We start from the raw sequence: 13,360 nt of genomic DNA, 5'->3' as shown, positions 1-13,360 counted from the left end.
GACATAATTTAATTTTCTTCATCGACAAAATATTTCCTGTCCAACGAGTTACTTGAGTTTTCATTGTTTAAGTCAAAGTTTTTTAACACAGTAAAACGTTTTTATAATCAACCTCTGTCATTGGCATCTTCATTTTAACGGTAAAGGATCAAATACGGGATCTCCGAAATTTCTATCATTTGTTATTCAACACTGTTATAGTTTTTCTTTCGTCTGATACAGAATACCCCATTTCTTTTCTTTTTCATACCTATCTGTTTATTATGTCCCCGTGATTATGTCAATCATACATTGTTGCAATACCGACATGCTTGTACTTTGTCACAGAAAAAACTGAAATAAATTTCCTTCAAATCGAAGTAAAAAATACAAATGCACCTTTTAACATTTGAAATGTTGAAGACAAAATTGCTCTATATCTTAAGTTATTGACGAATATTTGAAATTTAAACCTCTATAAGATGTGATGTTCGGCATTTCATTTTATCATTGGTAATGATCCATATCTGACAGAGAAGAAATAGTCATAATTCCCAGAAAGTTTTCGTAAATATTGTTAGATACCACTAATCGTTCCAACAGTAAAGACAACAGAGACAAACAGGGGGAAAATATGAAAATGAAAAGATATGACTTAAGTGTTAGCATGTTCAGGGAGACGGCACTCAATTTACAAATAAATAATTGATGTTTTAAGGAACTGTAGAGGTCTCCACCGGTTTTCAACAAGGGTAGAATTCAAAACTTTGAACATGAAAGCCCCGAAATCCATAATACTTTTTCTGTGCGGTAGTTATATCTACAAAATCCAATCATGTACACGAAAATTCAGAAATACGGAATATTATATGTAAATGGTTAGGAAATCCGTTTCCCCTACATGTTTTAAAAATCAAAGAAAAATGTTTTCCCTGATACAAACGTTTTAAGAACCAGCTTTGTGTAACCTATAGACAAATTCGGCTGTATATAAGGAAGTTAATATGTTTACTCTGATTTGAAATTATCTTTGTGAACTTTTTTTAGTAATTGAGAACCTATGTTGTTTATGGGTAATAGGTGAAATGATGCATGAACCCTAAAAATGACAACAAGCGCAGTTTTCCGAACGCCGCGATTTTCATTTGTACACTGCTACAAACTGTCAGGTCCTGGCCATGGTATATTTTGGAGAAAATTGTTTTTACTGATTTTTACTTAAAAAAATTATTCTCTGTGTGTGCCATTGCAAGAAATAGTATTGCTCGTTATTTTGTCATATTAAAAAAAAGTCTCAACAAAATTTTCCCGTTTAAACTGTACTAGAAAAAAGTTTGGCCTGTGAAACGGACGAAGACATATTCTAACAGAAGTACAAATACCAGTCCTCCCTTTTGTGTATACATATGAGAAAATATTTTAAAGTTATTGATTGAATTCAAATCCATCACACATATGGTACACATTATAGTCCGAAAAAATAAAGGACTGCATTCCTATCAAACACCTTTTTAATTGTTTACCAGTATATTTCTTTAAGTTTTGGGTAAAATTGTAAAGGAAATAATACTATCAAGACGTCCTTCCATAAATCTTTTTTTCTGTTCTGACTTTTGAAGAAATGACTTCTTTTCGCCCAATCGAAATGGTGCATGGGCATATTTTGTTTCATATTATTAGAATTATTTTCAATATTATTGGTATTAAACTTGATTATCGACACATGAAAGTTTGTCAGCATTGTCAAACGTTTTAACGTTAAAGTACCAATAGTTCGGTCACTACTCAATTAAGTTTGTCGATAACGTAACTAATTTTGACGGTAAAGAAACATCAGTTCGATCACTTCTCTGTTACGGGCTGTATCCTTGTAACTGGACAGTCATGAACATGTTTCGCTCTGTCTTGAAGGAACAAAAGTGGACACATTTTGAAATGTTCAAATAAAGAGAAGACATATGATATAAATATCCTCAAACTGCCTAAAATGCGTTCGGGCCTGGTGTATAATATTGAGATACCAGTGAGTGTGATGTGAGACATGATACTGAGGAGGCTGATATGTAGCATTCATTATCGCAGGAATAGTCACAGAATAGCTCAAAATGTATCTGTGTTCTAGGTTTGTAAATATATATATACTATATATCCCGTTGTATTTGTTTCAGCAGTATTACTGTTTGTTGTATTATTATAATTGTTGACTTTACAGGCATAAGTCTCTTTCAGGTTGAGGTTTGTCTGTTTGAGCTTCATTCTGTCACGCAAAGTTATCAATAAATTGTATGTTTCTGTTACACACTTGTTGTTTGTTCTTTAGTTTTTTATGTTGTGTCATGTGTACTATTGTTTGTCTGTTTGTCCTTTTCTTTTTTATCCATGGCGTTGCCAGTTTATTTTCGATTTATGAGTTTGATTGTCACTCTGGTATCTGTCATCCCTCTTTTATGGTGGCAAAACTTTCTTTCTTGTCAGTTGGTATCTGCTTAATTGGATACAGAACCAGCATCTTAAATGAGTATTATTTATCTGTAAATAATTCAATTGGATTTTCCATTTATGCTTTCTAAGGTTCTTACACAAGAGTAGTGGATTGAAAGCCAATATTTTCAGCTTTGAGCTCTGAATTTATCATTCTCTTTAATCTGATGTAATTTTATTCCTTTGTGTTATGTATTGCAGTTGGGTTTCTAGTAATTTATTGATACTACTTGTAGATATTGGTTAGTTTGGCATAATTTTTTTTATATATTTTCAGTCATACTCTTATCAGTGTAGTGAAAATGTGAGTCTTAAGTATGGTGTATCATGTGGCGAATTTTTAAGTTTAGAGAGTTACAGATTTTAATTGCTCAATAAGGAAGATTTTGTTCTTCAGTAAACCTTTAATGTGTTTGTACTGATACCCTCTTCTGTCGTGTTCAGATCGAAATGTGATAGCATGATCAGTGGTTGTGTATTATGTTATTCGGAAATTTAAGTTCATATCCATGATGAACCCGTCGTGCCCCACGGTGGAGATTATGTTTTCTGTATTTTTGTATGAGAGTTTAATCTGAGATGAATTTCTGAGAGTTAGTTAAGCTCCCTAATTTTGCGTTAACTTTGACTCTTTGTTCTACTTTGCCTTGCTCATAAAATCTATGTATGTCGATTTTTCTTTTCCCTGCTTCCCAGTTCCAGGATACTGTTGAATATGATAGGACTCGTCACTACACATCAAGGGTGAGCCGTTACACATTGTATAATTAAATATGAATTCATAATGCTATCATCAATAATAGAGTCGTCCTGTTTTCCAAGTAATGGTTTGCTCTGTTGTTGTTGACACTTGGGATTCAAAATTGCATTGTTTGCCATATAATTATATTATAATTGTCTGTTTTTGTGATCCAAAGAGTGCAAACCTTATACTTTGCAGAACTGTTTTTGTGTATGGTATGGTAAAACCAATGTTTTGTTTTGAATATTTGTGGACCGGAAATCCGCACGAAAGCCCCATCCATCATATGTTTATTGCACGCTTCAAAACATAGAAATCATGAAATTCCAGCATCAGAAGTGTGAAGTAACAACGGGCTCCGAGTCATAACACTGTACTACGTGCACTGACTTAAACATGCATATTCGTTACAAAGCTATAGTCATTAAAAAGTCAAAACATAAAAAAAAGTTAGACAAAAGTAAATAAATATTTATTACAATAACATTTTCCAAAAAGAATAAGTGTAAATAAAAAAATAAAAAATTTCAAGTTTCATATAATGAGATCGATATAAGGTGGATATTTTCATTTTGTATAAATTTAAGATACATAAGTCCTCAGTATGAGAAATTCAACATGTATCGAATTGTGGTAATGATGGAAAGCATGTTGATGTGCATGAACCCTCGGCACATGTATCATTTGTCATGTATTTATTATGCCATACGTGATATAAAATAAAGGTTTGCCATTTTGATGTGATGATTCCAAACTGTCCTTTCAGTATTGGTTTAATCAGTGACATAGGTGCATTACTCGTTTTAAGATTTTTCATTGTTGTAATAAATGTAGCGTCAATTTTGGCATTGTTTATTTCAGCTTCATCTGGTGTGCCTCGGATGCTGCTGAGATCATATCCCCAATAACAATCCTTATTTGGTAAAATGTAATCCGCTATGAATCGTGTAACGGTAAACCGACTTCTAAAAATAGTTCCGGTTACTTGGCGGGCAATTCTACACACAGGAACATTAGTTTTCACTCCATTTCTTATTTTATTTGTAAGATATTCAATCTCTTGGCTATCGCAAATGGAGCTTTTTAGGTAGTTGTGTACCGTAGTGACCCCTTTACGAATTAAGTTAAGGTCATGACCCCAATAACAGCTGCGATTAGGAAGAACTGATTTTGAAATAAATTTTAGAAGATCAAATAAGTTGCTGTACATTTGTTTTGTGAGTTTTGGTTTATACATTTTAATAAACTTAAATATGTCTGATGGTTTCTCTGATTTTTTTATGATTTTGTTTTTTATTTCTTCCAAAAAAACATTAGCTTCCTGTATTTCTTGTATTTTCAGTTTTAATTTATCAATGCTATTGGACAAAACTGTTATTAATGGCTGCAGATAATTATTTGAAAGGCTCTCAAGAGTGTTGCGGTTTGATTTTTCTATTATGTGGTTATAATAACATCTATATTTAGAATGCCCATAAGTTTTAGAGACAAACTTATAAAGCGACAGCAATTTTGGTTCATACTGTTTGCCTTTACTTGACAGATCATAAAGAAATTTCACAACATACTGGCAGAACTTTTTCTGAAAAGTCTTCATACTACTAAATGCAGAATTTAATTGATTTCTTGACTTGATAAGTGTATTTTTCTTTTCCTGTAATTGATCCCGTACACGTTTCTCTTCCTTTACACTAGAAACAACATCAACTATGGCAAACCCTACAGCTAGGACAGCACCGATACCCGATGCGGCAAGCGCTAAGGTAGTAGCACTTGTTGCTACCAATACTGGTAACGTCATCAGTATTTCTATAGGAAGGAGATTGACCTGTAAAGCCGCTGCAGATATAGAGTTTTTTACCCATTCATTGTAATCAGATAGTATATCTGTGTTAATATAAGAAAAGTCATCCTTAATAGAACTATAAATAGTCACTAAATCTGTTAAATTCTTATCAATAGCAGTATCAAGTTCTTTTATAGTCAGAATTTTGTCCTTTATATCAGTAACTTGGTCATGGATTTTGCTGGCTGTCGCCTCAAACTGATTTGGCTGACCATACTTTGACAGGAAACTGTTTCTTTTTCTAGTCACTTCAGGTAGAAGATGCTTTTTTATTTCGTCTCTAAAACAAACAAAAAACTACTACATGTATCTGTGTATAAATGCACACTAGTATAACGTACACAAACCATTAATAAACATTATCATATCACAGAATACTCGAAGATGATTGAAGTAAGTTGAAAATACTTTACCTGCTGATATACTATCGTGCCTGTTATGCAGCACATCTTGGTCATAACTTGTACAAGACAAACCAACTACGCAGCTTGTAGTCTTAATGATCATGCCGTCCTCTATGTTTTGTTTGTTACGCAGTGCACCATGATTATTACAAAACAAGAACGTGTCCATACTACACAGATGCCTCACTCGCACTGTCATTTTCTATGTTCAGTTAACCGTGCAATTGGGGCCAAAACTCTAATTTGGCATTATAATTAAATCGGTCATATCATAGGGAACATGTGTTGTCGGATTTCAACTAAATAAAAAAACTACCATGACCAAAAGCTTTAATCTGAAATTTTTTTCCTGAGAAACCTGACCAAAGCGAGACAGACGATAAAAGGGCTAACGAACGGACACACAGAGCCCAAACCATAATAGTCATAAATGGGGCATAACAAAAACAACTACTGATTGAGTTTGAATTACTAATTAGAAATAATAAAATGTGGTATGATTAAAAAGAGACAATTCTCCATCCTAGTCACAATGTGTAAAAAGTAAACAATTACAGATCAAAGTACGGCCTTCAACATAGAACTTTGGCTCACACCGAACACAAAGCTATAAAAGGCATTGATATGCCTAATGTAAAAGATTTTCAAACTGAAAAAACAACGGTCTATTCACTACAAGAAACGAGAAACGCAAAACACTAGATATACCACATCAGCATACGACAACCACTAAACAACAGGCATCTAACTTAAGGACAGGTGCATACAAATGCAGCCGGTTTAAACGTTTTAACAGGCGCCAACCTTCACCCTAACCTAAAACAGTTGTGTGACATTACAACATAAAAAGATACACTACACAATATGAATTGAAATGCCAAAGACATATAAACAAAAAACAAGGCTACATACGCTGAACACACAAATTTGATCTTTAACGCAATAAAAGTACAAATTTAATAAAACTAACCTCATTTTGCAAACTTCTGGATAATATAAACATCCTTTTGTGGCTTGTACAACCTTTAGAGTGGTAGTTGTTACAGCTGTTACTACAGTAATGGTAAAAATAAGAGTACTGAAATATAAAAAAAATATAATACAATATGCTTAGAGGAATGGAATGTTTACTCGAATAAGCTAAGTCAACGATAATAACATTTGTACTCGAAATGTACAGTTTCTGAATGATGATTTGTTGCTTCTAAATTATTTTTTCTTGGTAAAGTACTAACGTGGTTACATTTTAAAAATGTGCGTCGACTGTCGTGAATTATGACGGTCACTATTTCTTACATTCATATGATGCCACATTTTATCTGTCAGGCAGAAAGAAAGGATCAAAAAGCGTTAAAATTCAGCGAAAGCCGTTATATTTGTTGCAGATAGTAATTTATAGGCGAAATCCATTGCAAATGTATAACACAGAGAGGATATAATAGGCTGCATTCGTTTTATCTGTTATAACTGTAACAAGTAATATTCGAAGTACATTTGAAATGGAATTCTAAACTGAAATGCAGCATCATCATATTGAAGTTCTAAAAGTTGAACTGTAAACTCACAAAATAAATCTTTTTTGACGTAATCCATCTTCTTTCTCTGTAAATGATGAAAAAAAAACATACAATAACGTTAACTACTTCAGTGAATACAACACATAACATAGGGTCTATATAAAAAGTATGTATAAAAGTAAAGTATCAAGAACACCAGTCATTTAAACATGCATATTTGTATTTGAGCATTACTGTGAAGACCAACACGTATTGAGAATCGTATGGTACTCAGGGGTAGCTTTAACTTCTGGAAACCAACACATATGGAGACCTTGTTGGATTCAGCGACATCTTAATTTCGGTCATTCGTCAATCTTTTGTTCAGTAAATGTAAATTACCTATGAATGATATTAAAATTTGTAATTTCGGCTTTTGGTATCTTAGTATTTATGTCAGACAACGGAAAAAAAATTGGCTACATGGTAAAATATCTAAAAGAATTCTGAAAGCGATTAAACGGTTTTCCAATAATGTTGATATTGTTTGAATAGAACAATAATCACGGATATTTAAAAAAAAAGTTCCTTTCAAAATCAACAAAACATTATGACATAAAAATTGAGTTTGTTAAACGAATACGATAAAATCTAAATAAAGACTTGTACGCTTTCATTAAGCATTTTTCTTTTTAAAGTTATCCAATTTTCACAGCATATCTAGATTGAATATCATATAGAGAATGAGTATCATAAGAAGAAAAAATGAAATAGACTCGTTTAATTTGGTGCTCATGGATCGCGTAGAATAAATTTAGTTTGCAGTATCTCAAAGTTATTTTATGAAAAACTCCGAGTAGGATATTCCAAACTAAGTGGGCAGTCAAATATTTATTTTATTTGCCAATTTGCCAGTGAACTACTAATTCCACAATACATCACTGATATATTAAAATACCTGTAATACACTCCAAACGATAAGTTAAATCTGACTCCCACGTGATACTTGTTCCGTTTTGTCGTGGTGTTAGCATTCCGGGGTTCCCCTCTTCTGGGTAAGAACCGTTTAACATTTGTACCATTGCTACACTATCACCAGTTTCATTTGTTTTACCTTTGAATATAGTTTTTATACATATAAAAGCAAAACATCCAAAACTTTTCTTCAGTTGCCCTTTCGCCACTTAAAGCAAGTATTTTGTAAAAATCCTTAGATCCTTTTTCATCAACGATACACGATAAGTTTTAAAAAAAATATAGTAGTTGTAGCTAATAAACTAATAATTTTATATAATTTTTCGAATTATATATTTTCGTGTTATGAGTGCAACGTTTTGTAATTATAGTATACAGTAGGCTTACAAATTTTTCGGAAAGGTCATTCTGAACTATACGCTCCAGAATACAAAATACAGTACATACAAGTTATATACATTTCGATAAAAAAAAAGATCGGAGAAAAATATTCATTAAGACTTATCTGAATTTGTATTGAATATATTTCCATCATTTTGATGTTCACTTCTCAGCTACTTGTAATTTTGAAATTCAACTGTTTAATTTTTTTTCTGAAGCTGTTAGTGGTGCTACTTATATAAAGAAACTGCCTTGACTGACGGGAATCAAGTTTTTGTAATATACTCCGTTAAACGTACCTATTGCCCATGCACCAAGCTCACTTGAATAAAATACTTGAATGCCATCCCCAGAAAGGGAACGATATTTAGTTGTTAGTCCTGTATCATTTCCAATCCTTTCAAATTTAGCTAGAGTTGTGTCAGACGGAAAATCCTTGCCTCCTGTCAGCCGTAACATCTTGCAACCACCTGAAATAAATACAATTGTTTGTTATCGGGTAAGATTTTTAATTTTTCCTAAAACCAATATCTCCTTCCCAAGTTAAAATTCGAAAAAATTTTGTTTTGTTTTCAGGATTACATGTATCTATTTCCTCAAGTGTAAGTTATTTTAGTTAAAATAAAGAATAACTCTTGTTATTGTTTCGCTATCTGACATCGACGTAGTTTCAACTCCACCTTTGCAACGATATGTTTTTAATATACTCGCGGTAAACCCCCATTTTCTGTCCCATTTTTGTGAGAGAAAAAACAAGTTTGTGCATGTACTATACATGAAAGGTTAAAATTATCAAAAGCAAAAAAAAGATGAATAAAATAGAATAGAAATTAATAGAAAAAATAATAACTTACCACACGAAACAATATTAGTATCAGGTCCAATCTTTTGTTGGCATATATTCAGGGAAAAATAACACGGTGATTTGTATTGTCTCCCTTTATTGTCGCATACCATCCCTCCTTCGTCAGAGCACCTTGCTGTGCTGTCATCAGCACAAACACAATCCACGCCATCATATACTTCCCATTCAGGGCACTGATCACCTATTGATTCAAAATAAAAAGACAAAAAAGTTATACATCCTCTCATTCTTTTGAAATCAATGTATTTTCAATTTGTACTTTTAACCTTATACATTTTGTAACCTCATAAAACTGTTAACTTGAATATTGTCAAAATGTAGCCGCTATGGAAGTTACTTCTGGCTGAAGGTATTCATATTTCTTTTTTTTTTCAGTTTTTAAACTTGATATTTTTTTTTTAATATTTTGTTGTTTCATTAAAAATCATTTTGTATTTTGTTTCGAAATTTTCAGGCGAAAATAAATTACAATGATCTGTCTCCATGTTAAGGTTGTTTTTTTTGTGTTTAATTTTGATATTCCAAAATTCAAAGAATGAATAGCTTACCTTGCTGTAAATCTGTATTAGTACTCACTGACCTCATTGATCTGTTTAAAGCTAGAGCCATGTCTGAAATGAGAAAAAGTTAATTGCACAATACTCCTACGGTGGGCTAAGAAACAATTGTAAAGTGGCGAAAGACGATTGAAACTGGTATGCTTTTATAAAATGTATTTAGGTTCAGTATGTAGTTTTTCTCTGTATTTTGAACAACGTGAATGGAAATCTTAAAAGTTTCAACATGAAGAAATTAAAGTTGACCGGCGTAAAACATTTACAAACAAGTTATTTATCCCCGTATCAAAAATGGCTATTTCCAAAATTACTTCATTGGAATAAAGAGACCCGCAGATTAAAGAAAAAAAAAAGTCCGATTTGTCATTATTATTTTTGGCTAAATTTATTTGATTTTTAATGCACTTTATTAGTTTTTTATGTTCATATGAAACACTTACTTGCTGGTTGTTGGTATAAAAGAAACACACAGAAAACGAGCCAGTAGGCCGTATAAAAATCTTTTGTACTTTTTGTAATCATTTTCAAAATTATGAATTTGCTCAGTTTTCTTTCAAACCCAGTATATATATTTAAATTGATTTACATTCGTCATCGACGGTAAATATATCCGGGAAAATTGTCAATAAGGCGGACCTTTCCGGAGAATAAGTCATGCAGGTCATATTTAATTGTTTTGTGTTTATTGATGTGATGTTAAATTGTGATAGTAATGCCTCTATAACTTCTTATTAAAAGGTCGTCTTCCCATCTCTAAAAGCACACCTTTCTTATTTAAATGATATCGTAAACAAATAGAAAAAGAAAAAGAAGGAGACAAAATGGGAAATGTATAACCCCGTGAACTTGCGGCATGAGTCCGTGAAGTTCGGCACGGGTTACATTCAAGTCTGTAGGTCTATAATCGACACTATGGCTGCTTTAAACGCAAGACCGTATAAAAATATATACAAATTTATTCACACAAGTTTACAGTTCGAAAGCTAGGGGAAGACTGCCCCAGCAACAGTTTACCAAACCTAAATTAATTCAAAGATAAGGGTATTAAAACATTATGAAAGGTTCTTATAAAATATATCTTTCATTGTCTAACCTTATGTAATAATAAACGGATTATTGTCCTCCGGCTTAACTTTATAAAATAGCGATAATTGCTTCTTTTGAAGTTGAGTGTAAGTTTAGCACTTTTGACAGCCATCGGATTAAGTTGTAAAATAGTAAATCTATAATCTCTTTGGATATTTGAAATAAGAAACATTATATTTCAGAATAAAGAAACATTTAAAACAAGAAATATTCAACTTAAAACTAAAACGAGAAATAATCAATTAAAAGCGAAAGTTCATATAAATATTCAAAACGAGAGTTCATATAATTATTCAAAACGAGAGTTCATATACATATTCAATTCAAAACGAGAGTTCCTAAAAAGCACTTTGCAAATTATAGTAAAAGTTCCCAATGTCACTTTTCTTCCGGTTATAAATGTAGCAATCATTGTCTTATTGTCTTTGTTTTGTACAGTACGTGTTTCTTACTCAGGTCTCCTTAATTCAAATATTATTGCTTTCGATTTAAAATTTAATCTTATTCATGTTCAGCCTATCTTATAAAACTTGAATAAACTACTTCAAACGAAATATTAAGTCTATTCGTTTTGTAAGAGTTATGTATCTAATCAAGGCAGTAGTTTTAATCTAATATATATTTCAGTGACAACTTGCACATGTTTTTTTTGTTTGTTATGCTTTTTGTTATTCTTATGATTGATTAATTTGCAGCAAAGATTAAGACTTTTATTTAAATTCCTATAGTTTAATGGATAAATACAAAGATACTTACTGCACATATGTGTAGAAAACAAATCCGACTTTACCATTAGACCTTATAAATACAGTCAAAACCTATAAAAAGATATAATTAATCATTTTGTAAAAATAATTTCATACGTTTAAATTAGTAGGGAGAGTAAAGATATTTCAGAATTAAGTCAATCGCGTGACATTTATCCTCCTAGTTCTGATGATTCAGCTTTTTGTTTGTTTTCGATATTGTAGGTTTATTTTTTCCGTTTACAGTCGTGACCTTTAGAACGGATGGTGGTCATTTTTGCTACACGTCCCTGTTAGGTTTTACATGGTGTCATACAAAAATAATACAGTTATAGTTACTGAAATTCTAAAAAAAAAAGTTTTCAATCAAGACTCCCTCTCCCCTCCCCCTAAAAATCATACCAAACACATTAAATGATATAACCTTTATGAATCGTGTTATAATTCCAACTCTTAATGTTTACTTGCCTGCCTCCTGTTCAAAATCATGGGTACCCACCTGCAGCATGGATGTAAACAAACTACTCATTTCATAATGTTTTCCGCATGAAGAGCTATTTAAAGGGGGCTCGGTAGCCGAGTGGTCTAAGTAGTTACTAGTGTAATCACTAGCCAGTCAACACTGAGGTTGTGAGTTCGAACCCCGCTCGTGCGGATACACTCGACTCCAATCTTAATTGACTAGGATTGTCATTTTTTTTTATCGAAGGTCGGTGGTTTCCTCCAGGCACTCCGGCTCCCTCCAATAATAAAAACTGGCCGCCACGAGTTAGCCAAAAAGCGGTGCTTAAATGTGGCGTCAAAACAGCAAAAAATAAGAGCTATTTAGAAATTTATAAACAATTACTAAAACGTCTGAAAAATTTAGGCATTTTATAAAATGCCTGTAAGATTTAGTCAATATATGTACTGTAATTTTTTCAGGCTTTTTTCATTTTTTAAAAAGGCCTGTAAAAATTTAAAGGCATTTTGCCTTTTACAAAATGCCTGAATTATTGTTCGGATTGAGATGTACATAAAAACGGGATTATCCAAAGCAGAGAACAACACATCCGTTTCATCTACTGTGGATTCATTAATTTTCGTGGATACAAATTTTCGTGGATGAAGAACAAATTAGATTTTCGTGGATATTTAATTTCGTGCTTTTACAAAAGTCATCATTCATAGAAAATCTGAACATAATTGGACATCTAAATTCGTGGTTGAAACGTAGCCGAAACAATGGTATATTTAACGAATAATATCAAGTTGAACCAACAGTTGAATGTTACCAGTCAGGACTCTACTTCGTCAAAATTATCTCCCCAATACACCAGTTCATTTTCACAATCGTAGAAATGGAAGCCATTGTAGGAATGACGCGCTACCAATTTTGCTCTTGGAAACCGATAAATTTATCCACATTGCACCATTACGATCCTTATATGACAGTTGTATTTTAAAAGACAAATGTATCAACTGGCTAATGAGCATCAGTTAATAATCTTGTCTGCATTGATTTAACTTAAACTATTATTTGATCGGTTGTCAGGTGGAATTTTCGAATATTCATAAACAAATAAAAAAAATCTAATTTAATATTTCGTGGAAGGGCAGACTAGATTTTTTTAGTGTATGAAGACTATAAACCCTAGTTATCACTCACCAAAAAAAAAAGAATTTTTCGAAGATATGCATTTCCATCATCCAACTTGAAAGACTGTCGTCAAGTACTTTCAGTAAAAAAATAGCTATTCGAACACACCTACTCTGTTGATTTGAGCCATACATTTCATCTTTTAGTACTGTGATTTTTTTGT

At 32.2% G+C, this 13,360-nt stretch overlaps 1 protein-coding gene across 1 annotated transcript; it reads right to left on the bottom strand.

Annotated features, from left to right (window-relative positions):
- Nucleotides 1-3,754: 3,754 nt before the first annotated feature.
- Nucleotides 3,755-10,283, bottom strand: LOC134709699 (uncharacterized). Its single transcript, XM_063569848.1, has 8 exons — nucleotides 10,167-10,283; nucleotides 9,718-9,780; nucleotides 9,159-9,350; nucleotides 8,604-8,774; nucleotides 7,907-8,062; nucleotides 7,018-7,054; nucleotides 6,423-6,530; nucleotides 3,755-5,328 (listed from the first exon to the last, which is right to left on the bottom strand). The coding sequence occupies exons 1-8, from the start codon at nucleotides 10,246-10,248 to the stop codon at nucleotides 3,816-3,818; spliced, it is 2,322 nt and encodes a 773-aa protein (XP_063425918.1). The 5' UTR covers nucleotides 10,249-10,283; the 3' UTR covers nucleotides 3,755-3,815.
- Nucleotides 10,284-13,360: the final 3,077 nt, after the last annotated feature.

The sequence above is a fragment of the Mytilus trossulus genome, chromosome 3, assembly GCF_036588685.1.
Source record: "Mytilus trossulus isolate FHL-02 chromosome 3, PNRI_Mtr1.1.1.hap1, whole genome shotgun sequence".
Classification (NCBI taxonomy): Eukaryota; Metazoa; Mollusca; class Bivalvia; order Mytilida; family Mytilidae; genus Mytilus; species Mytilus trossulus.
This window is presented reverse-complemented; position numbering and strand designations above follow the sequence as displayed.